Raw genomic sequence first — 26061 nt, forward strand, 5'->3', positions numbered from 1 at the left:
TTCTTGTGTATACAAATAAATTAATAGGCTGTGTTTAAGGTTCTAAAATTTTTGCTACAAAGTACTATTTATAGTATTAGCAGGGAAAGAGAACTTGATAAGGGTGGCGGAAGTTTGATTTAAGTCAGGATTTAGTGGCTTGACAGTTTAGAATATTTTAGTTATTTCTAAGCTTAAAGAAAGTGGGCGGGAGAAGGGAAAGTAATTTTTTTCTAAAGTATACTTGGAAAACTGGAAATTAAACATGAATATAATATATTAATATGTTTTGGGTTCTGTTTTGTTGGTTCTATAAGGACGTAGGACAGCATTTTTTCAGTGAGAAGTTTTATGTGAAGTTCTATTTAGTTTCTCTCTTGGTTCACATACTTGATCAGAGGAGGGAGTAAAATGAAAATAGTAATTGAAAAGAGATATAATAGTTATTGTATAGGAAGGAACAGAAGTGAGAAGTGAGGGAGATGGCAAAAATGGAAGGAGAAAAGGGAATGGGAAAGGTACTTGGTTTTCTTACACCATTTGCAAATTGGCATTTGTAGATAGACTAAGAGACCAGGTAAGAAAGCAGGATTTATGTTACATTGGGTGTGCAGCTACTGCAGAGTACACTGGTAGTACAATACTAGTAGTGTTTGACAAATAATGAACAACAGTAAAGATTGTGAATTTTTAAAAAAGTATTAGGAAATTCCTCTCAAAAACACACAGTAAAAACTTGCTTAGGTGGGACTTTGAAATTTTAAGTGTTCAAGAAAGAATGAATTCTGTCTTTGACTAGAGTCTTCAGCTTTCAAGGCATCTTCACGTGGGCCTTATTAAAGCAGCTCCATGGATCAAGTCATTAGGATTATTATAATTAATCGAAGTGATTCACACAGAGACTGCAGGTGTCCATACCACAATGTTTCACTGTGTTAAATATCATCTGCTACTCCTGAAATGTGTTGTGGCCTGCAATGTACTACATGTACTAAAGATTGGCAATATAGAGTTTACACTTCCAGCAGTAGCAGACTGAAGCAGATGTTGAAATTTTCATAACTATCCCAAATTTAAATGTCTTCCTGACAAAAAAATCTTTTTCATTATCCAGATCTGAATTTTGTTTGATGCTGGAGCAAAGAAATAATGTCATTTTATACCAGCAGTGTCTTAGCTACACAATAAGACTGAAGTCATCCTTCTAATTTTTCTTGTGGGTACACTATGTGATACAAAACATGTAGAAATCATGTGATATCAATGTGACAGAAGGCATGAATAAGTAATTCGTATTTCCTTGAAGATGAGATAAATATTCCACTGTTCTGAAATTTCATTTCTGTATTTAAAGCAAAAAATTGAGACGCTATAAACTTTTGTTGAAATGGAAACAGATCATTAAAAGCAAATGTAAAAGTTAAAAATTAAGGAACTTATTTTTTAAAATACAACGTATTTGTATTTGAATGCAGGAAATTTTTTTCCCTTGTATTCCCTTGTAACTATTGTTATCAGTCATTGTTGACTTGATGGAAATAGAAACATATGAAGTTCTGACCATCTCAAAACTTTAAAAGTGATAGGTTTTGTATTTCTGTCATTCAAAAATGATCATATGTTCATAAACTTTTAAATTTTTTATTTATTTAGACATCATCATTAAGCTGGCTGCATTTTTTAAGTTTGCAAATACTAGCCTGTGTTTTTCCTGAAGTTTAATTTTTTACTATTTAAGTGTTTAACTACAGAGAAAAACAACTGTTTGCTAACTTAGCAGGCCTCTGTTTAGAAATCGAAATTTTATACCCTTTACATAAGTTTCTTTGAGCATTTTATGTCTTTTAATACAAGCTAGATTGAGCGCCCCCAACTGCATAGCTGCCATACTAAGTCTTGTACAGAGTGACTAGGCTCTCTGAAATTGATTTGCAACAAGAAATTAAAAATGAGCCGTAGTGCTCTGACTTTCAGCCACTGTGAGAATTCAGGTAGTACCAGGGTAGAGACTGCTCCTCCAGTTTGCGTTGCTGCTGCTACTGCTGCATGCCAAGAGTAGCCATGAGATTGCTACCTTATGGGATAGATGAATTGACTTTCTGATCAAATTTCTGAAGTTATTTTATGAGGTAGCAGCAATATGTCATTTCTTATTTCTTCTAGATCTGCAAACTACCACATTAGGACTCCCTTGCAGGAATCATAGCAGTGAAACCCTTTTTCTCTTCTTGACATTTTCTGCCTCTCTTGCTGGAGGTTTCCTCCAGGTTGTTTTCAAACACAAGTGCAGCTGATAGCACAAAACTCCAATCTGTGTTTACTTATCTGGGTGTTCTCAGGGAGGTCCTTTTTGATGTGGAACTTTGTAACTACAGATTGAAGTCCTCGTTTTACCAAACCAGCTAAGCACATGCTTGATTTTAAGAAAGCAATTTTAAGTAGTCTTATGTGCCAGTTATGTGCTTTAAGAGTTTGCTAGATAGGCAAGAATAGAGCCAGGCAGATGAGACGGTGTGGTAAAACACCTCCCATTCCAGCCACAAACGAGAGTAGTCTAACTCTGATGTCTGTTTCAGAAGCAGCCTCTCTAAAGGCACAATTAGCTGCTTAGCGACAAAGCTGGGCTACTGGAGTTCATAAACCAGTGGAATAAACAATATGGAACAGTATGCTGTTCCATATTGCTCTGAGGTGTGCACAAGGCCGACACAGGTCTAGAAAAAAGCTGTCAGACTTAAAATCTTCTTTCTTAAAAATGACAGAATTTGCCTGTGTTAATTTACTTTCACAAAATTTGTGTTTCTGCACATTGTATGCTACTGTTTGTTATGCTGAACTGCTTGGAACATCCAACAGAAAAATTTTGAAGGAAACAAAAACAACCCTAGAGAACGAAATCTATATATTAACAAACAAAATTTTACAATTCAAAGTTACTGGAAAAATAGTTTAAATGGTGTATTCTAATAGTGCAAGTGCAGCCACTTGTCTGAGCTCAGCTTACTTATTTAGTCTGGTGATTGACATATGCATTTGGTGTGGCTTCTTGCATGTTTTATAATGAAAGAATGTAAGACTGAATCTCACTTGTCCATATGCCCTGCTAAAATGCTTTTTATTGCTTTCTTTGTCATGTGATTATGAATTAGGAAATTTACAATGTAAACTGCACTTGGTAAACGAAATTGAATTATAAATCAAAAGCTTTGGAATGGCTGAGGTTTCCTCAGTGAATCCCTTTTGTGCCTCCAAAATTAGCATTGTCAATCAAAACCAACAGGTGGTGTATGGTTACAGAGAGTGAATCCCCTCTCACAAGAAACTTTCTTTCAGGAAACCAATCAGAACTGGCACTGACATGATGAGGCAGACGTGTCAGCAGGGCTGGGGTATATAAAGCGAAACAACTATGTTAGCACTTCTGAGCAGTCGTGCATTCCCCGCCTCGCCTCGGGTGTAGGGATTGCAAAAAAACAAAACTACACTGTCAAGACTGTGTAGTTTTGTTTTTATGATTAGAGGCTCTTCAATTCTCATGCTGGGATTGTCTAAAAAAATCTTACTCTGGATAAGGACGTCGTTCAAGAAGATTTCGTTGGGCTTAGCCCACTCTTGCAGGCACTTTGAGATATCAGGTTAGTAGCATGTTTCTACTGGTGTAATAAGTGTTTTAGCAGTCATTAATAATTCTGATACAATCTATTATTTATAAATTTTCTCACAGGGTGTTATAGATTTCAGGGTATAGACATGAAACACTTAAATTCTCTGTCAAGGTTATAGCCTTAATTTCTGGAGTAAGCTTTGATAACTCTCAGCAAAAATGTTTTTTTCCAGTGTATTTTATTGATAAAGACCACATAAATTAAGATTTTAAAAGTGCATGGAAACATGTGCTTAACTTAAAAACTCCTTTCTCTTGGGAGTGTTCAAGGTTATGCTGCTGAGAGATAAACTGAGAAGCTCCAAGAATAGCTCTGATAAAATGCACATGGTATCAGCTAAGTGCTGATGACTTTTTAAGGAAAACAACTGCTAAGGTATCAGTTACACGGCAGCTCTGGAACACTTGTCTGCTGTCATTCATGACTGTGAAGGTTATTTCTGGAACATGACATTTTAGATGCATACTTTCAATTCTAATTATACAAGAAGCCTTATAAGATCAGATCTTCATCACCAGAATTTGCTTGGACAATGAAATGTAGACACTTTGTGGGATCTCAGTGGAAATTATCCTCAATTAAATTATTTCTGATCTCTTCTGAAAACTACATATATATATACATGAGCTTTCATAATGTTTAATTGTATTGTAAAATTATTCCCATTTATTTTAGCTGAGCTTCAAAACATGGTCATAACTGAACCTGAAAAATCCCAATTCAATATCCAGTTCTGCACTTATGCTCTTATTGCATGTATGCATCAGGCCCTGATTTCTATGAAGGAGCCCATGTAATTAAGAATTTTCATCCCTGTGAGAGGTAGAATAAATTTGACTCATAGTGAAAGAAACTTTACTTTCTCATTTTTAATTTAAGCTTGGGACTGTCACAAAATCAGGCACAAGAGCAAAGGTAAAAGGAAGTTAAGATGTGAATAAGTTTGCCTTGAAATATTGTGGGATTTTTCTGTTTGTTGATACCAGATATGTTCTGAGAATTTTTTTAATGAGAAAAAATGTAACTTTAATGGATGTATGATAATATTATGAAGATAACAGCTACCTTTTTAAAAAAACTGCACAATTTAATAATTGATACCAGATATGTTCTGAGTGAAATTTTTTAATGAGAAAAAATGTAACTTTAATGGATGTATGATAATATTGAAGATAACAGCTACCTTTTTAAAAAAACTGCACAATTTAATATCAGTTAATAAATAGGTCACGCAAATATAAAATATCAACACACAAGCTTTTCTAGTGGCAGTGTGTTGTTTCAAAGTAGGGTCTTGTGGCATAGCAAAAGAAAGCAAACTTTATTTCAGATTTCATATGGCTTTGCAGTTGTTCAAGCCATCAGTGTCAGTGGCTACTTTATATCCTAGCTCACATTTCGAAGGTGGTTGTCTTTCCATATTCAAAATTCCATTGAGATACTCTCTAAGAAAGAGGAGAATTTTATCTGCATCTTTAATGCCAATATATTTCTGTAAAGTGAAATTATTCACTACTTAGAGTCCTTTTAAAATAGAGTATTTTGGTATTTTTTGCATTATTGCATTATTAATAACACAGCATTTAAGATATTATTATTAATAATTTAATAATAATGCATTATTTGCATTAATAAACTAAATGCATTGTAGACTTCCACATTTCTTGCAATTGCTTTTTAGTGACCTATTTGCCTTGTCATTGCAGAAGTCCAAATATTTTGCACCACCAAAATATTTTTTTAAATTACCCAGGGTAATTTTTCCTGTCAGATAAAACAAGCTAGCAGACAAAGAGAGGCAGCCTGAATGACCTGTGGAAGGTCACACAGTGAGTCAAGCAGAATTTTCTCTCCTGCTGCATACTTGCAATGCCAAAGCACAGCTCCACTAAATATAATGGCTTTCCATCTACTTCAGCCAAGCATGTTCCAAGAGTAATTTTCTATACAAATTTGTCAAAACCCACAATCTTTTCATTTCACTAGGTCGTTCTGATTTAAAACTGAGAAAAGTAAATTCAGGGAATAGTTACATATGCTCTTTAAAATCTTGCAAGAATTGTGTGAGTATAATAACATTATTACCATTGATATCTGATGATGGGGTTTTTTTGCTTGCAGAGTGCCTGTAAAGATGACGACGAAAGCACCAACATTTACACAGCCGCTACAAAGTGTTGTGGCACTGGAGGGTAGTGCCGCAACCTTTGAGGCTCATATTAGTGGTAAGGTTTTGATTCATTCTTCCAAGATTTGTTATTGTTTAGCACTAATTTCTCTTCTAATGTTTATGCTAAGAAAAATGATGACACTTTTCATAGATTCATAATCTGGTATGAATGGGTAAAGATGAGTGCTGAAATACAGATATATATCCATGTCAGAGAGTGCTGAACAGCTCCTTTAAATGTATATGCATAAAAATACATACTGTGCTAATAAGAGAACTTCATGTGGCTGCAGAAAGGATAATCTCATTTGGATGATGACTAGGCAGAGTTAGAAGTCAGGGTACAAATCAAGGTTTATGTTAGCTCTTCCAAGACCTTTTGTTAAGCTTTACTCTATCTAAGCTGTATTTCTGCTTCCTGTGCCCTTAAATTTACTTCATTCCAGAGTTCTAGGATGGGGATTAAAAGCACAAAATCTAGGCCCAACTGGCCACTGAAGAGGGCAGAAAACCCTAGTATGCTAAAAAATAGATGTGTAAGGTGATCATGATGTTAGCACAAGGCTGGATTAATATAAATTGCCTGTGCAATTTTAAGATACCACGCAATTTAAAGGATACTTGATTTCTCCAGGCTACATACTATTCAAATAACCTATCCTGTGCAAAACACCAAGCAAACCCCTGAGATAGCATTACCAGAGACCCAACACCCTGTTCTAAGAGTGTCTCTGACCTCGCCAGTGACTAAGGAGAAATGACATGTGTTCCTGCTGGGGGAATTATATTGTCTTACAGGCATTAGCAATGTGATGATCCACATACCATAAAGCACTGCTCAGATGCTCTGGGACAGGTGCAAACACATGATCTGTGTAACTATAAAGATCTCTGACATCTATGGTCCATGTATTTCATACTTTAGTCCCTTTGCATGACATTGGCTCACACAAGGTGTTTGAACATGTCCTGCAGTCTCCATCTGTGACATTTTTTCATGCCATGTTCTATTCTCCAGTTAGTTGCCCTGATTTTCTCTTCTTGCCTCTGCACTGTAAATTTTCTGGGTTTTTTTCTGTTTTTACAATACTCATTATTATTATTATTATTACGAATACCTAAAAATATAAACAGAAAAAGTTAGGAGGCTAGTATTATTATTCAATGTGATTTTGGCTAATTTCATCTGTGTGATATTATTGAGTACTAGGAGGGGAACTTTATTTCTTACTAAGTGAAGATACAGCAGTATTTCTAATAGCATATGCCATATTTGTATGTTAGTTTCAAATATCTTGTGAGTCAGCCTCTTGTTAGGTTTTTTTCACGTTGTAAGATTCTGGTATATCCTTCCTGCCCTAAAAACATCCTCCTGGTTTGAAAGATCTGACAGTGGCTTGGCATTTCGTTTTCAAGAGCATAAAAAACAGGAAAGGCTTTTACTGTACCTAATTGCATAAATAAAGGACCTCACAGCTTTATCCTGCTTTAATGTCTACTCTTTCTATCTGCAACGAATTATTGTGCGTTTAAAAATCAGATTTTTTTCTCTAATAACACTGTTCTATTATATACAAGTCAAGTATTAATACAGAGCTACAGTTCAAATGTGAAGAGCTCAGTTAATCTAAGAGTATCAAGAAGAGCTTAGCAACCACCTGAGATGTAATTTTGCCGTGTGTAAACTAGAACAAATGAACTGTGCTGCTGTATTAGAATGTGAATTAAGTGTCATATTACAAAGGGATGATATCAGATGAATATACCCAGCATGTAACAGAAAGCACAGAACACACAAACCCTGTTATTAAAAGCAGCAAATGCCAGAGCAGCCAGGACACTGTCACAGGAGGAGTCCTACTGGGTCACCAGTGACTGAGTCATGAGACAAGAAAGTCAGAACTGTTGCTGGCCTTAGAACAGTGCCAAGCTCATGTCTCCACAGTACTGACCAAGTTTGAATTTTGTCATAAAGAATTAACCTGCGCACTGCTTACCTTTCTTGAGCTGGTATTTTCAGGTATTACTCAGCGCAAGACAGCCTTTACATAGAGCTTATTTTTGAAAGCAGCACACAGATCATACACAAGTTGGCAGTCCCTCTCACATTGTTGTCAGGAGAATCTTACTGAATCAAATTACTTAAGTGGTGAATTTGGGGCACTACAGGTCAATTTACTTCTTTTTGGTATTAAAGTTCAAAAAACCTGAAGGACAGTTTAAAAGTGAAATTTGATTGTCCTAATCATTAACAGCCAAATCATAGTATTTGGGACATGTAGAAGTAAAACCCTACTCCATATAGATCAAGCACATATAGGTGTAATCTGAGTTAGATATTACCTAGCTCTGTGACCTGGGACTAGCAGAGTGCTAGTAAATTTGTGGAGTTGAGTTTTAAATATAAACTTGGGCTCAGATTTCTAAAATGGCTTCTAGCTTTGGATCCCTTGTACATAGCAGTATAAGACATCAAAATAGACTCAATTTTAAAAGTGCAGGCCTTTTTCAACCTGCCACAGAAACCTCCATTTTTGCTAATCATCTGCAAGAAAATAGAACTTTTGACAATGTTGCAAGAAATTCACTACTGAAGACATGATTTGGGAGGCTGCCTAGCTTAAAAAAAATTTAAATTAATTTTCACAAATACTGAAGACACATAGTTCTGAATGAAACCACTGGGGTCTGCTGCATACTCTGTTTATGATGATAATGCCCAAGTTGCCCTACACCAATAGCACAAAATTGAATTATACTATCCCATCAGGACTGTTTGATCACTTCCATCTGTGAAATTAACAATGCTTAAATCTACTCTTACCCTTTTGATTTCTAATCCTCCCTAACACTGTCCACATTTGCTTTCTCTGTGTGTGTATCTCCTGTTTTACATTTCTCTAAATATCAGTGCTTTACTGTGAATAAGATTTTAAACTTTCCTAACCAAGTCTGATGGTACTGCAGTGAACCAGTGAAAGCCTCAATCTACGTATCAGCTTCTCTTTCAGTTTAGTCTCACACAGTCATTTTTCTTGCACATCAAATTCCCTAATAATTTATTCAATTTATAGGAAGGATATTCTAGAAAGGAAGCAGAATCCTGTGCCCCTGGGATTTTCCAAACCACAGACATTAGAAAGGATAAAATTAATTCATCTGGAAATGCAGTCTCAGATCTCATTGCTTAGCCCCCATGCAGTGCAACTGCTGATTTGGGTTGAGTGGAGATATACATGAAGTGAATTTGGGAGAATTTTAATTTTGATATAATGATGTTCTAGAGCTACAAAAAAGACTTTAAGTTGGAACCATCTCCTTAAATTACCTGTTCTCCTTATGTGGTTCATATAAGAATTTTACTTGTTCATCGAATGGATTTAAGTTGCTCAATAAATTTGGCCGAGAAGACCACTGAGAGGAGAATTTCCACAGGCAATCTAAAAATTACCATTTAAAACCAAAAATCAACTGTTGTTAAATTGAATTTTTTCTCACCCAAAGACTTGCTCATGACCCTGACAGAAAAGAATAATATATTTGAACAACAGTTGATTCCAGATGACTGCTGTTGATTGAGCTCAAAAAAATCCAGAAAAAGAAGTTAAAACCCTCAAAACATTGCTAGCATTTGATTTTAATGTCTACAGAGTCACTTTTTCTGTCACTTCATTTTCTAAAGCCATAGTAGTGTTAGTACATATGCTTCATTTGGTTGGAAGTACTGATCTTTACATTATCTCCAGACTACTAGACTGGATAAATATACTAGCCATAATCAGTCCTACTGAGATACTAGCAAATACATTTCAAAAATACTTCTCATTAATTATTTCATCCTCCTCGTGAATTTGATGAACTTCTATTTTTTAGTAAGATTGCTAAACACTACATTTTTCTCATTATTCAAGTGATTTACTAAACGCAGGAGCCAGTACAGCTCCCCTATTGCTCTGTGCATTTTAAAGAACTTTCTAAAACCAAATTCCTTTGCCACTGTGCCACTGGACATATATCTGTGCCTATGGCGTTCTGCTCCACCACAACTGTGTATACACGGTAATTTTTTATGTCTGGCGTTTCATAATGTCTTGATCTCCATTTCTCTTCCTTTTTCTGTAGGTTTCCCAGTTCCTGAGGTGAACTGGTTTCGGGATGGCCAGGTTCTCTCTGCTGCAACTCTGCCCGGTGTGCAGATCTCGTTTAGTGATGGCCGCGCTAAACTGGTGATCCCCACCGTGACGGAAGCCAACAGCGGGAGATACACTGTGCAAGCCACCAATGGATCTGGGCAAGCGACTAGTACTGCTGAGCTGCTTGTCACAGGTACATGGCAGCTAGAGAAAAACACCTCTCTCTGCCTGCTAGCAGTCTGATGGAAGAGTAACACATAATGAAATAGTTCAGATTTCAAGTACATGATCAGCAAAACATAGCACAAGCTTCTGGCTCAGCCCTTATACATGCAGCTCCTTATGGTCTCTCATGCTGGCTACATTGAAATTGCCCGTAAGAGAAAGGATGAAGTTCTGCAGGATGGAGCCATTAATGATATCTAATGGTATCAATGATATTTAACAGAATAAGTCACATAAAGTGCCATACCAAAAGACTGCTTAATGCCTATGGTTGCAAGCAATGTATCTGTAATTCTAGAAACATTTGCAATCATAGGTGTAATCAAAAATATTATTTCTAATGTTTCAGAAGGTACTATCATCTGTCAGTAGCATCTGAATAAGAAATAGACCTCACACAATTCTAGTAATGAAAATATCTAGTACTTGCCATTTTTTTTAACAGACACTATTGTTTTTCTATTTACTTCTTCAATAACAATGCAGCTGCAACAGCACCACCAAACTTCTCACAACGACTACAGAGCATGACTGCAAGACAGGGAAGTCAAGTTCGACTTGACGTGAGAGTGACTGGAATCCCTACACCTGTGGTGAAGTTCTATCGGGATGGAGTAGAAATTAAAAGTTCCCCCGATTTTAAAATTTTACAAGAAGGAGACCTTTACAGCTTAATAATTGCAGAAGCATATCCTGAAGACTCCGGCACCTATTCCGTAAATGCCACAAATAGCGTGGGACGTGCTACTTCAACAGCTGAATTGCTAATTCAAGGTAACAGAGCTGAAGCTGCAGGCCATGGAAATCAGAACATTAATGGTAGTGGTGAAATATGCACCACTTCATTGCAGTTATATCAACAAGTTAATTGATAAGTTCTTTCTCAAGAATTATTAACTTGCTGTAAAAACAATGTTTTTGAAATTTGCCAAAGATTTTTGTCTGAGATTTAAAAGGACCTTTTCTCCAGAATGGGTCTTCTTTAAGCAGAGGATGTTGTTGATGGAAAAAGTGTGGGATACCTTGAGTTGTTCTCATTTTGGTCTGTATATCTGTCAAAGTTTTATTTGCAAGTTTGCTTTGATAGAATAGATAAATTAGACTGCATAGCGGTAACTAGTCTTGTGAAGGAGGCTGGTAAGGATGAAGACAGTTCTTAGAGAATTGTGGCAGAGAAACATGCTACCCAGAGCAGCCTTGCTTGGATTTCACCTCAGTCAGGCTTAGATTCTCTGTAATCATTTTAGATCCAGGACTGATATGAAGAATCTACAATGATTGTATTTTGTTTTGCTTTGTTTGAGGTTTTTCTAATGACTTGTTAATGCAGTAACATTGTTTCCACTCTTTTCCCAATTATCTGTCTGTAGATATTGAAGGCAAACCAGATGGTTGTTTAATTATTTTTCTGTTGTATATGTAAATTTCTATATAATTGGAGTTGACCATTCATTTATTTCTCTGTTTATTGATTGTTGCCATATGCAATTCTTCTGACCACGTTTTCTTTCAAAAGGCGAGGAAGAAGCTGTTCCTGCTAAAAAGACAAAGACAATTGTTTCGACTGCTCAGATTTCACAAACAAGACAAGCCAGAATTGAAAAGGTATAATTTTAAAAAACAAAGCAGGTATGGCTAAGATGTGGAGGATTACTTCTACAGTCCCTCACCCTAGTTTTCCTTTTCTTGTTTTTTATTGTAGAAGACTGAAGCCCACTTTGATGCCAGATCACTTACAAGTGTTGAAATGATTATAGAAGGTGCAACCACCCAACAGCTCCCACACAAGGCACCTCCACGAATGCCTCCTAGACCTACATCCAAATCACCAACCCCGACAACTGCTGCAAAAGCACAAATGGCACGACAGCAATCACCATCGCCTGTAAGACAATCACCATCACCTGTAAGACATGTCAGAGCACCAACACCTTCACCAGTAAGGTAAAATTACTATTCTTTTGGGAAATCTTGCTTTTGGAATCACTTTTACATATAGAAGTAATGCTGTAGAATGAGAGCACAGTATGAAATGAAAGAATGCACCTACTTATTAATGACTGGGTTTATTCTATGGTGAGCTGTAACATGCTATAGCATTTGCCACTGCTATAGAAGCGTGGGTTGCCTGTGTAGATTTCTATCCCTGTTGTATAAAATCCCATTTGATTGCTCTACATAGAGCCAAAGTAGCACTCACAGCTCCATTTCATGATGAAACAGAAAAAAACCCAGAGCTCTTGATTACTTTAGATGAACAGAGAAAAGAGCAATGATACTGATGAGTGGCAAACAGAATGAAAGGATATGTGAAAAAAAATTGAGCTCTTGTTCCTTGTATGTGCTGGTAACAACTACAGAAATAATATTTTGAAAGTAGGCAAGCTAAATGTGGTTATGGAAAAATTAAGTTTGTCTCTACTATGTAGAAGGTCTAGAGAGGGAAAGTGAGTGATTTGAAGAGCAAGGCTCGTGGTCTGGAAGACACAATGATGTCTGTGCTGAGGGGCAGGTAAAGCAAAGAACGTTTTGAAAGTCCTGCAGTTTCAGTATCCTGAAGCACCAGCATCATGGAAGGAACGTCCCCAAGCTGAATGCTCAGCAGAGCCCTATTTAAGTAGCCAGAGTTGGGTGTGCTGGTAAATTTTACCCCACTGATAATAACTTGCAAGGACCAAAATAAATGGATCAATAGCAACTAGCAGTAACTAAAAACTGCATAAATGAGAAAGGAATTCAATAGCGACATCTAGAGTACATATAGAAGTAGAAATTTGCCCTCCCATGCTAGTCAGATCCCTTTTAGACATACAATACGTTATAAAAAACTAAATCTAAAAATTAACATGATGCTGCTGCCCCCTACTGCTGCTACTTGTTAACATTCTCTGGGAAATGCAGCACAAAAAGTTCCACTCAAAGAAATTCTAAGTTAGAAGCCTGTTTAAGAATTTTGGAAAATGCTTTAAAACTGTCTGCTAGGATTAGGACTGAATTTTTGGAACATCAGAGTTTAGAAACTAGCACTTTCCAAGTGGATATAAATTATTGTGTCTGAGATCTGTAAATGTAAGTGCAGGGAAAAATATTAGGTACTGAAAAGAAATTTGCCTGGAGTATGGGTACATATATGGGTGACACATGAAAATAAGATGTCATACAGAAGTACAACCAGTTGTTTTGCTAGGTGGTTGCCACATGACATTTTTCTCAAGACTGGTCACAATTATGATTTTGTCTCTCAACAGAGACTGGACCATGAATGTATGGTGAAGCTTGTGAGCCTTTTGTATTATTCCTATTAGAAGAATTAGGGTAGAGCAAATGCAAAATCATTTTTATACTTCAAACATATTTGGCTGACTGAAATTTCTTTTGCCACTTGTTCCTGTTCCTTTTTGGAAACTAAGCTACTAGAAAGACATGTTAAAGTTATGAGAATGACAACAGTTAAGCAGAATGTTAAAAAAACAAGTTAGTGCAATTTACAAGTAGAGCCTCTCAAAAACCTTTCTTAAAAATGAAACTACATGTTACTGGAGATACCCTGTATGGGCAGTGAGTTCAAGTTCAGGCTGAAGTTGTTTATACAATTATCACTCTGTGGCAGTAGAATAATGATATTGTTACTCCTTTTTTTAAAAATAGGTCAGTTTCTCCTGCTGGGAGAATCTCCACCTCACCTATTAGACCAGTGAAATCTCCATCTCCAATCCGTAAACCACACGTAGTGACAACAGCTGGGGCTGATGTCCTTCCTCCTTGGAAGCAGGAAGGATATGCTGGAACCATGGAAGCCCAGATGAAGGAAACAAGAGTATCTACAAGCACTACCCAAGTCACTGAAGAACGATGGGAAGGGAGATACGGGGTCCAAGAACAAGTTACTGTTACTGGCACTGCTGCTGGCGAGGTGGCCACTGGTGCTAGAGAGGTAAAGTCTGTTTCTGGAAAAAATATTGGGTCTGGTTTGTGTGGGGTCTCACCACTGCTGGATAGATCTGCTAAATGGAATCTGAGAGGCTATGTGTAAAACCTTGTGTGCATCTGCTGTTGAGAGAGTTCTGCTGCAGATGTGGAAATGCTTCTTTGCAACATTCTGTCTCTGTACTTGTTTTGTGCTTTTCTGAATGTATGCAAAATATGAAAAAATGTCTTTTGATGTGACTAATATAGGTGAGAAAGGACAGTGAAAAAACAGCAGCTATTGCTACAGTTGTTGCTGCTGTGGATCAAGCCATGGTGAGAGAACCAGCTCCAAGTGTTGCAGAGCAAACTACTAAAAGGACAGCAATGACTGCAGTCCACGTTCAGCCTGTTCATGAGCAGGTAGAAATAGAGCACAGACATTCTATGATTTCCCTTTATCCCTTCATCCAACACACAAACAAGGCATGATTCACTGTGAGGAAATAACAAGATATTACCCAGTGCACTGCAAAAGCATGCATACTCATCTAGAACACCCAGACTGTAAAGGAATGCTCAGGTTCACTTACACCACTGCATTCCATCATAACAGGATTGAACTAATTACTCTTTTTAAGTTTAAGGATGCTTTCTCTGAAAGTGATCCTCTACTCTCTCTTCTCCTTTATTCTCTAACATTATTCTTAGAATGATGAATTTTTTTTCTCTAATATCTTGTTTATAATTTTCCCACTAGAAATAACATATTTCTCCCTTACTATTCTTCCTTTACTTGAATTCCTCTCTTACTTTTCTTTCTTCTCTTATTTTGGTGATCAAATTTTAAAAATGAATTCTAAGGCTTTGGTTTTTTTGTTTGTTGCTACAAAAATCAGATGAAAAAGGAGGCAATGGTAGTAGTTACCAGTGAAAAAGCCACAAAACAAACAGTGATATCGAGAACTAGAGAAGGAATTGTAACTTCACAAGAACAAAGACACATCTCTCCTGAAAAGGTGAATACAGATTGTACCTGAGATTTTTTATGCCCTACCTTGTTCAAAAATCTGATATCTCATACAAAAGACAAGCCTATGAAGAAGAAAAATGAGATACTGTTATTATTTGTCCCTTTTATATATGTTCACTCTTCCACTTTACAGTGTGATCTCTTTTCTGTCTCTTCTCTATGATTACTCTCTTTCACTTTTTATTTCACTTCCATTTTTATTTGTACCTAAGAATGTGATCGATAAAGTTGCAATAACCTCTCTTTTCTCATATATTATATAGTAATTTACTAGATAGCATTCTTGATCATTTAAAGAATTGAGATGTAGAAACAAGCTCTTAAATTTAGTTGGGGGCCGGGTGTGTCTGTGTTCTGATATTGTCTCTAAGGTTGCCATTTGTAGCCTGCTTTGTCTGTTGGCAGCACTGGGGGTCAGAAAAAATGGAGGAAAAACTCATTCTGCATTGAAATAAATTTTGAAAATACAAATGAGTGATTTGAATTCAGATTATTTTAACATGTGTTTTATCAGAAAAATGTGATTTAATGGAAGATGAGCTTTTATAGCCAATGTTACATTTGCATTATAGTAGAAATGTTTGAGGAAGAAAGTGTAACCTCTCTTTAAAGCACTGAGAAACAGAAATCCACCTGGGCATTAATCTGAACTTAGCATTTGAAGTCTTGTCCAATGAAAGTTTCATAAAACTTATTTTTAATATCTTGCAAGTGATTTTTATGCAGGACAGTTTTTCTCTGAGCCAATTTCTTTAGTACTGCTTTCAGCAGCAAACCAAGCATTTGTGCAATGTTTTATTATTGTTATGTTAAATGTTTTGTACAAAGTCTGTTTATGTTTTTATTGTTGTTTCCAGACTAGATGATTTCAAAATACAGAATGTGACATCTTTGCTCACTTTCTATGCTCTTTTCCAAATATAAAATCACATACCTTATATATTAAAATAAAAATAAAATGTTCCTTATCTGTAAATGTCCAGGTGAGAAAAGAACCAGAGAAAACTCCAGTACCGACAGTAATAATTGCCACAGACAAAGCCAAAGAACAAGAAAGAATAACAAGAGCTAGAGAAGAAATATCTACCAGACATGAACAAGTGCACGTTGCTCATGAACAGGTAAATAAATGTTACAATCTTTACTTCATTGAGATACTCTGGTTTATAAAAACTGTTAAATAACTTTCCTGTCCTTCTTTACGAAGAGATTACTACACAAAAACTTTGTGAAACCAGGTATTCCAGGCCACATCTCTGCAGGTTCAGTGCTACTGACCTCATAGCAGTTCTGTCTGCAGAGGAGTGAGCTGCCCTTCTTACAGATCCTTCGAGCATTAGGGCTTTTATTGCCACAGTACACAGAATTTCATCTGATGCTTAATGACAAATTTATCTCTGAAAGTAGAGTTCTGAATATAAATTTTTAAGGTTATTTTTCACAGTATGATATGTAGTGTGGAGCTTGATTTAATGAAGTTCATATTTGTGTGAGGATTGAATACATCTGTTAGACCATATTGTGGAATCACGCAACTGATGGGCTTAGCTATTAAGTCAATAATACTAATTTCTATGCAAACAGTTTCTACAAAACATAATGATATATTAGGAAAATAGGAAGTACAAAGTTTCTTCTCTCATTCAAATAAAAATCAGTGTAATATATTAATAACCTTGCACGAACTTGTCTCAGCATATAAGATGGGCTGTAACTTGAGTACAAAGGTATTGCTCCAATTCTGAAGTCATGTTTCTTTCCTCTTGATATACGTCTAGAAACATTATCCTGCTTTCCAAAAAGGTTGTGAGTTGTGTAATCATGACAACGGGCATAATCAATTACTATTATTTTTCTTTACCATAAAAAATAGATAAGAAGGGAAGAAATGAAACCTTCAGTACCTAAAGTAGTAATTACTACCGATAAACCTAAAGCACCGGTCATAATATCGAAAAGTAAAGAAAGAGTTGCCACCAAACAAGAACAAGTGAGCATAACACGTGAAAAGGTGAATAGCACTGTTTTAGCCACATTTGGGTTTTATCCTTCTTTGCAAAACCCCTGTTTTCCTCAAAAAATACTAACTATACATTTCCAGCTCATTTTTTCTAAGATTATTCCACTTACAAACTTTTAGATCTACTGCTAATTAGACTAAATTATTTCATCTTGATCTTCCTCTCTTGTTTTCATTGCTCATAATTATCTTTTGACTGATGTTTGGAGTGGACTGACTGACTCCTGAGATGCACTTTAACTTTTTTTTTTTAATCATTACTTTTATTTAAATAGGTGCCAGGGTATAACAATACTTATCACTATACACATAACACAGAGATGTGTGCAGTGCACAAGGATCTAACCCTTCAATCTCCTTCCCTGCTACCATTTTAAAATGTTCTCTCATTGTTCAAATATCTTTCAAGACTGAATGTAACTGAAACTTTTGTTTCTGCTATAAAAACTAGATTAAAAAGGAAGCTGAGAAAACTACTGTAGTTCCAAAAACAGTTGCCACTGCTAAAACCAAAGCACCAGTCACAGTGTCCAGAACTGGGGAAGAAATTACAGCCAATCCACTGTTACAATTTGGTTTATCTGAAAACCTTAAATTTTAAGATCTACTTTGGTACAATAGAATGTTGTCAAATTAATTCCTGAAAACATACCCATTCAGTGGAATGGATTTTCAAGTAAAAGAGTCAGTAAGATGAAGTTTCTAGTGCTGAAGAGGTTTATATTCCACCCTGCTAGGAAATTTCTCAGTGACAGTCTCCTCTCTATCACTGGCTTTTAAACAACATTTATTTATTCAAATTTCTGACTCTGCAATCTTTTTTTTCTACTTGATGATTCCTTGTAACTTCATGGTTGTCAGATGAAACAAGTTCTCTTTACTGAGGTATGAATTGTTCTTTGTACAAAACTAACATTAACATCCATTCAGGTCTGTCCAGTCTGTTACTTATGACCATCAGACACTTTTTGGTACTGCTTTGTTCCAGTAGGATTCACACAGTAGGAAAGATCTACAATACAGTCAGAAACTCTTACATGTGGAAAAATAGCATCGTTAACAACAGCTGTTATTTAAAATCTACCTACAGTGTAGTACATTCATAAAATACTCCTATAAAATATAAGTAAATGAGCCAAGTGTATAAAACTCACTCAGAGAAGTCAGACTGCTGGGTGAGTTCAGTCCCTTGTTATATGATGTAAATTTAGGGCCAAATTCAAGCCACTATAACAAAATTATTTGGAAACCGACAGTAGTACTGAAAAAGAGGTTCCTGTTATCTAAACACTGCTTTAATAAGAAAACAAAATCTCTGTAAAGGATCACATTTTGGCCTCATCTAAGTAATTTTAGTTTAAGCTGGTAATGGTTCTAAAATCAGTATGAAATTATCTGTTAGGGTTTTTTTTTTCCCATTTACAAGGCATACATATCATATGCTCTGTTGCTACATCCAGATCAGTTATGACAGCAATAACAACCAGTAGTAGTAGTCACTATTATCTACTGCTGGCTGACTGGGCAGAAGTTTGGACCATAATGACAAAGTTGACAGGATTTCTGAGTTATTAGAAACAAATAGTAGTCCTGATACAAAAGCATTGTTTTCAAATTATCAGACATCTCAGTCTCCCTTCTTTTGTAAAATCCTTTAAAATAGATCAGTACTGAATTAACAGCTATATTTGATGTAAAAATGTTTATGGGTCTGTTTCTTAGTAAATACATTCAAAACAGATGTTAGATGCATTTTTTTATCCACAAGAGTTATATGGAGCTGATGAGCATACTTTAAAACTATGTGCACATTTACCTACCTGCATACTCTTAGAAAAGTGGACACAAATGTGGCTGTAAAGTATTAAAATTAGTCTTGAAGACAAATAGTGATATGCATAAAACACAGAAGTACAGATATATTCTGAATGTGCAGAGATATCCCTTAGAGAATATATTTGCATTTGAATTTACTGATTCTTAAGAGTATTTACAGGTGCATACTTTTGATGTTTTCATCATGACTTTCGCAAAACCATACAACCTCTCTTTGGAATATACTCAACATTGTAACTGTTTGTCATATATACAAGTTTTCAATATAATTATGAATATGTGTGTAAATTCTGCTGATGTTATTTGCAGACTCAAGCTGGAAAAAAGGCTGAAGCTGTAGCTACAGTCGTTGCAGCAGTTGATCAGGCACGTGTTCGATCACCCTGGCAACCAGAACAAGCAGATGAAACTTATGTAAAGGAGAAAACTTTGGAATATGGTTATAAAGAGCACACTGTAACAGACCGTGGTCCTGAGGTCCCAGCAGAACGTCATGTTGTCACCAAAGAAGTCAAAACAGTCTATGTTCCTCCTGAGAAACATATCTCAACTCCTGAAAAGCAGGAAGTTCATATATCAAAAGAGGTTAGACTCTTTTTTTACATTACACTCTTTCCCAGAAACTATGTCCCAGTGAAATCTGTTTCAGTTTAAAGAGCAGCATCACTTTCAACATCTTTTTTTCCTTACTTTGTGTAGATAAAAAGAACAACAGAGCTTGAGAAAACAATTCACGTTGAACCGCCACGGCCTCGCACAGCAAGTCCTCACTTCACGGTCTCCAGAGTTGCTGTTCCTAAACCAGATCATACGTATGAGGTAAGCTGAAGGTATCCAAGAGGAACAGCATGCTCATTTTCAATAGATCATCCATTCCATTTGGAAAAATCCATTTGGATCTTCCCCCACAATCCAGTGTGGTGCTTCCCCAAGAGGAAGAGTTGTATGCTCATTGCAGTTATTTTTGTTGGCTTGTTTGACTTATAAAGAACACTGCTGTAAACAGACAAATGAATTGCTAAAATACAATTTGTTGTTATTATTTCTTATTTAAATAATGTTATAAACTGTTTGGGGATGCAGCTTCAGTACTTAATGACATACAGTGAAATTGTAGATATTTGTAATGCAAGTTATATTTTTAAAGAGCAGAAGTATCCCTCTTTAATCTTATTATGTGCATCAGTACACTCCCACACTGCTTTTTTCTTCCTTGCTAATTAATACATGCTAAGCTAATTTTTTGAATAGAAAAAATCCAGACTGACTGCATAATATGATACCATCAGTTTTTCTTCCATTTTGCTGTTGGACTCCTTTACGTAGTATTAAAATTTTCCAGTTATTAATTTTCTCATTCAAACATACTTTTTTTCTTCATCTGGAATTTAAAAATTATTTCCCCCAAATATGATTAAACACAGATATAAATATTTTTATGTATTTTTAAGAGATTTTCCACCTATAAAAAGATTTTGAAATCTCTTCAGTTTTTTTAAACATTGCAAGTTATAGAATTAGTAGTATTCTTTATTGCAGTATTACACAGATTAAATGGAAATCTAAGACTTCAAGTGAAGAAACAGAGAGAGCATTTATGTGCTGCACTTAAGAGCTTCTTGACCATGTAAAGATCAAATTCTATTTGAAAAAGAAAATATTTAAATGTTAGATCAAAAATAATGCAGGGATATTATATCTCTGGCATTCTACTACTGCAATCTAAAACTACTCTTTTTTTACATATGGCTTTTGCAGTGTCAAAACCAAGTAACTAAGGAAGCAACTGCTGCATATGCAATTAGCTCAAGAAATGCATTCTCTCCTTTGAAAATAAGATGACAACAAAGCTGTAACTCTTTTTCTTCTGTTCCCTAGGTTTCAATAGCTGGAACTGCCATGGCTACTCTGGAGAAAGAGCTATCAGCTACTTCTGCCGTGCAAAAGATCACCAAGCCTGTGAAACCACCCCAGCTAAAGCCTCATGAAGTCAGGACAAAAGCAGAGCCAGTTGCCCCTCCACAGTTTCCCTTTGGAGAGGCTGCAGAGACGTACAAGAGTCACTATGATGTTGAGACTAAAAAGGAGACAAGCATTACAAGTGAAGCAGTGAGGACAGAACACTTGATGCTGCATAAAGAAGGTGAAGCAAAGGTATGTTTTCAAGCATATTTCTGTCACTTTGACTGACTTTCATCTTAAAAATATGGAATAGCCTCACTTTTTTGCTGTCTGCTTATCACAATTTTCCACTTCTAAAGCATTCTGTTGCCTTTTATTTTTTGTTTTATGCAAATGCTTGTTAGGACCTAATATTTACTTATGACATGCAGAGTTCATATTACCTGATTTATTTTCTTATTTAAATTATACTTTGTTCATTATTGTCCTCTAAACAACCTAGGTGACAGAAACTGCCAGAGTTCCTGTACCTGCAGAAATCCCTGCTACGCCACCCACCTTAGTCTCAGTAAGTAATTTATATGTACTGTAGGGGAGTTGCAGTAGATTTTCACTCATTCTGTTTTCTAATTTTTATTGCTTAGTACCTAACCTTTAAAAGCCATTAAAGCCATAAAAAATTTGCCTTATTTAATCTTTTAAAGTTTAGATCTTTTTAACTTTTAATCTTTTTAACACTAGATTTACTCAGCGATACAATTTATCTCTGATCAACGTCTTGATGTTTTTTATGGTAGTGATTCTTCACATTTATATCACATAGTAGGTAGATCTACCTGCATAAATATGAACCTACCTTTTCTTGTTGTTAATAACAGCAATGTTCAGAGACCCTAAAAGCCGGTTTCAAATATTTCCCTTTGGAAAATGCCTTTTTTTCCCTGCATTCATTGCTTCACAGAACAGTGTTTTGAAGTAGATGTTAAATTTTCCATTCAAACAGGTTTTAGATATTTGAGTATCTGCTTAGCATTGAAAAGGTATACTGACTGTGATGTTCAATTTTTGTCACACAGGGCCTCAAAAATAAGACTGTGACTGAAGGTGAATCTGTGACTCTGGAGTGCCAAATATCTGGTCATCCTCAGCCTACAGTGATGTGGTACAGGGAAGACTACAAAATTGAGAGCTCAATGGACTTCCAGATCACTTTCAAAGCAGGACTTGCTCGCCTTGTGATTCGTGAAGCCTTTGCAGAGGACAGTGGAAGATTTACCTGCACTGCCACCAATAAGGCTGGGAGTGTCAGCACTTCCTGCCACTTACATGTGAAAGGTAAGTATATTTATAGAATCATAGAATTGTTAAAGTTGGAAAAGACCTTTGAGACCTTTGAGAGCATTGATTTCAATCAAAACTTCCAAGTCCATTGCTAAACCGTATCTCTAGGTGCCACTTTACAGGTCTTTTAAATACCTCCAGGGTACAAAAGGTATTTAAAAGTCGGCTTCAGATGACTCATGGGCTACTTGTTCCTTGCTTGATAACCCTCAAAAGCCTAAAGAAACCTAAAGAAAGGTTTTATTATATTCAAACTAAACCTCCATTGGTGCAATTCAAGGACAGTCCCTCTTGTAACTGTTAATAATTTTGTTAACTGTATATTGCTTGTAATGTACCTTGGACATTTAAAACATATGGCTTGAGTTGTGTTCTGGGGTTATTAGATAAAAGGGATGTCAGAATATGAGGAAAAGGCTGATAACTACATATTCTTTTAATGTGAACTGAACTCATTGCTTAAGGCCTACTAAGGCATTTTAAAATCCACTTTATCAAATTTGCCTTTTAGTTACTGAAGAAACTGAGACTCGAGAAACCATTTCTGAGAAGGCTGTTACAGAAGAGAAACGGTAAAGTTACTTTTCTAAACAGACTGCTCCTATCGCAATCATTATGTTCTTGCATTCTGTTTTATGAGAGCTTCAGACATCAGCTCACTTACCTGCACTGAAATCTCATTTCAGCTATGTGGAGACAAAGGACATTGTAATGGAAGATGTCTCTGCTGCAGCAGAGGAAGTATCGGGAGAACCCATACCTCCTTTCTTCATAAGAAAACCCATGGTACATAAATTAATTGAAGGTGGGAGCATTATTTTTGAATGCCAAGTAGGGGGCAACCCAAAGCCACATGTCTACTGGAAAAAAGGCGGAGTTCCTCTCACGACTGGCTACAGGTACTGTGAATACATTGCGCAAAATCCATCTTAACATAATTTTTATGCATATTTAATTGGCAATGTCATAATTTGATTTCCTCAGTTATGCTGAGCCAAATAACTTCCTGATTTCTGTGAAATAAATTATTTTTCAATGTAAAAGTTATAGGCTCATGTCTTAATGTGTGACTTCAAAAGGTCATTAAGTTTGAAAATATAAATATTCAAAAGACGATAAAATAAGACATACTCATATGTTATAAACAAATCAGGAAGTTTTGTATTTGTTTTATTCTGTCTGTGCAATATTTGCATTCTCTCTAGGTAAGTCTTGTCTGTAGAAAGCAACATACTTTCTAGCTGAGAAAAAATATTACCTTTGTGACATTCTTGAAATGATATGATGACTCATACTAGGACAAACTGTGTGCACACAGAATATACCATTAAATTGTGTTTGATAACTAGACCTCTGATATTTCACTACTGGTGTTTGGAACCTATTTATTTAGTGACAACAAAAAGACCAGTACTCTACTTTCAGCATGGTTATTTTTCATATGCTACTCTTTATGCTCATTCATTCAGTGAGGATTGCCTGTAAAATTTTCTCTTTTTGTGCCTTGTACAAGTTAAGAGTGTGTCTAACTGTAACTAAAGCAAATTAACTAAAAATTCTGTCCAAAATTATAGAGACCTTTACTTTTATGTCTTCTATAGATACAAAGTGAGTTACAAAAAAGAAACCGGGGAATGCAAACTTGAAATTTCCATGACTTTTGCCGACGATGCCGGAGAATACACTATTGTTGTTCGTAATAATCTTGGAGAAGCTTCTGCAACGGTCTCCTTACTAGAAGAAGGTACATTTTAGATTAAGGAAATGGGAACAATATTTCTTAAAATTAACTTTCAAATGGCAAAAATTATTTTAAATTGTGCTGCAAATTCTTTGCAGTTTAGTTTATTCAGTTCAGAGAACCTAAAGGGAGATCTAGTGGCTCTGTTTCTGCAAGACAAAATATCTGATATCAGGCCCTTGATATCAGATATTTTGTTTTCTCCATTCAGCCCAGTGAAAACCAAAAATTTATCAAAATTAATCTGTTCTCAATTCTTAGCTGATTATGAAGCATACATAAAATCACAACAAGAAATGATGTACCAAACTCAAATGACTGCATACATACCGGAACCTAAAGTGGCTGAGGTAGCCCCACCCATTTCCTATGGCGACTTTGAAAAAGAGTATGAGAAAGAACAAGCTCTAATTAGGAAGAAAATGGCAAAAGATACAGTGATGGTCAGAACTTTTGTGGAAGATGAGGTATGTCTATCCCTCCATACGAATTTTGGGTACCAACATTTTACTGTACAAATAATTTATTTGCAAGGTCATTATTTGACAGAGAAAACTAATTTTATGGTCTTGCTTTTTTTTAATAGGAATTCCATATTTCTTCTTTTGAAGAAAGACTTATCAAGGAAATTGAACTCAGAATTATTAAGACTACCTTACATGAACTTCTCGAAGAAGATGGAGAGGAGATGATGGTTGATATTTCTGAATCTGAAGCTGTAGAACCAGGATTCGATTTAAGATTAAAGAACTACAGAACCTTTGAAGGGACAGGAGTTACCTTCCATTGCAAGACATCTGGATACCCATTGCCAAAGGTACTCCAAATCTGTATAACTTTTTTTTTTTTTTTTGTAAAAAATTTGGTGCTCTACTTGAAAAAAATCTCTCAAGATCTCATTGTCAGACATTCTATATTATGCATAGGAAACAGTGACTTTTAAAAGAAATCCAGTCTTCTGGCTTGATATCAAGTTGAATTTTCCTTTTGTCCCTTAATAGAATAGAGTTAGGTTGGTTAGCCAGTTCAGAGGTAGGTTGGATTTACCAATTAAGTTGGTCTTGATTCTGAGTATCTCTGAGGTAGCCCAGACCAGTGGGGAACACAATAGCAGTCCAGTTGAGATTACTTTGCTCTTCATCAAAATGGGCTTTATATCCATTTCTAGCTCCAAAACTACACTAGTCTTACCTATTTCAAGTAAAAAATGTTAATGTTTAACACACATATTTTGGGCTGTGATGTTTCCAGCTGAAAAACAGCAATTTGTAATATCCTGTATTTACTAGTCATTAGCAGATCTTTGCCTTTAGGAGAGCTCACATAGCAGTCTACTGTTTCTTTCCATGCAGGTGGCATGGTACAAGGATGGCAAACGTATAAGACATGGAGAGCGCTACCACATGGAACTGCTGCAAGATGGCAGCGCCACTCTGCGATTACCTGTTGTTTTACCTGAAGATGAAGGAATTTATACTGTCTTTGCAAGTAATATGAAAGGAAATGCCATTTGCTCAGCAAAACTCTATGTTGAGCCAGTTGCACCTACAGCAACTCCAGGTTATATGCCAGGACCTGAAGTTATGAGAAGATATAGGTAGGTGCACAGTAATATAATTTTATGAGACTTCAATCTGCTGTGATAGTTCAAAAGCTCATTACATAGCAGTTAAATAAGCTGAAGCTATTGGAATTTGCACACCTCTAGAAAAGTTCTAAATGCTGTTTTCATGACTCATATAGATTTATGTGCTAATTTTTTGTCTGGATTTCCCTTTAAATAAGCAATACAGTTCCCAGAGTAATATAATTCATATGCATTTCCAGCCACAGTATCAGATTTACAAGCTAAATAACCATATTTATTTGTTAAAGTACTCACATTTTTGAAAAAATATTTTCTGCGCTTTGGAGTTTGTGTGGTGTGCAAGTATTTTTTCCTGCCTTTGAAATAGCTGTATTTCTATGACAGAAAAATTAAGCATTACCCTGTCCTGCGTTCAGTCTCCATACACATACACCCGTGCACAAACATACACAGGATTGCACTATCCTATTTTGATCTGTGCACTATCCAAAACCCAAAAATTTCCTTGGCCATAGTGTATCC

General features: G+C 35.8%; 1 protein-coding gene across 1 annotated transcript in view; it reads left to right on the forward strand.

The window, feature by feature from the left end:
• The first annotated feature begins 3402 nt into the window (after nucleotides 1-3402).
• The window catches only part of TTN (titin), a 238110-nt gene continuing 215451 nt past the window's right edge, over nucleotides 3403-26061 (forward strand). Inside the window, exons 1-22 of the mRNA XM_039702997.1 lie at nucleotides 3403-3614; nucleotides 5766-5869; nucleotides 9937-10140; nucleotides 10659-10946; nucleotides 11689-11777; nucleotides 11875-12116; nucleotides 13821-14106; nucleotides 14349-14501; nucleotides 14978-15097; nucleotides 16095-16232; nucleotides 16985-17122; nucleotides 19277-19552; nucleotides 19667-19786; nucleotides 20846-21121; nucleotides 21372-21437; nucleotides 21946-22204; nucleotides 22722-22782; nucleotides 22897-23109; nucleotides 23812-23954; nucleotides 24213-24418; nucleotides 24538-24768; nucleotides 25304-25548. Of these exons, the coding sequence (XP_039558931.1) occupies nucleotides 5779-5869; nucleotides 9937-10140; nucleotides 10659-10946; nucleotides 11689-11777; nucleotides 11875-12116; nucleotides 13821-14106; nucleotides 14349-14501; nucleotides 14978-15097; nucleotides 16095-16232; nucleotides 16985-17122; nucleotides 19277-19552; nucleotides 19667-19786; nucleotides 20846-21121; nucleotides 21372-21437; nucleotides 21946-22204; nucleotides 22722-22782; nucleotides 22897-23109; nucleotides 23812-23954; nucleotides 24213-24418; nucleotides 24538-24768; nucleotides 25304-25548 (3845 nt within the window). The 5' untranslated portion in view covers nucleotides 3403-3614; nucleotides 5766-5778. The remainder of the gene's footprint in view (nucleotides 3615-5765; nucleotides 5870-9936; nucleotides 10141-10658; nucleotides 10947-11688; nucleotides 11778-11874; nucleotides 12117-13820; nucleotides 14107-14348; nucleotides 14502-14977; nucleotides 15098-16094; nucleotides 16233-16984; nucleotides 17123-19276; nucleotides 19553-19666; nucleotides 19787-20845; nucleotides 21122-21371; nucleotides 21438-21945; nucleotides 22205-22721; nucleotides 22783-22896; nucleotides 23110-23811; nucleotides 23955-24212; nucleotides 24419-24537; nucleotides 24769-25303; nucleotides 25549-26061) is intronic.

Source organism: Passer montanus, unplaced genomic scaffold (genome assembly GCF_014805655.1).
Source record: "Passer montanus isolate IOZ18808 unplaced genomic scaffold, ASM1480565v1 scaffold1, whole genome shotgun sequence".
NCBI lineage: Eukaryota > Metazoa > Chordata > Aves > Passeriformes > Passeridae > Passer > Passer montanus.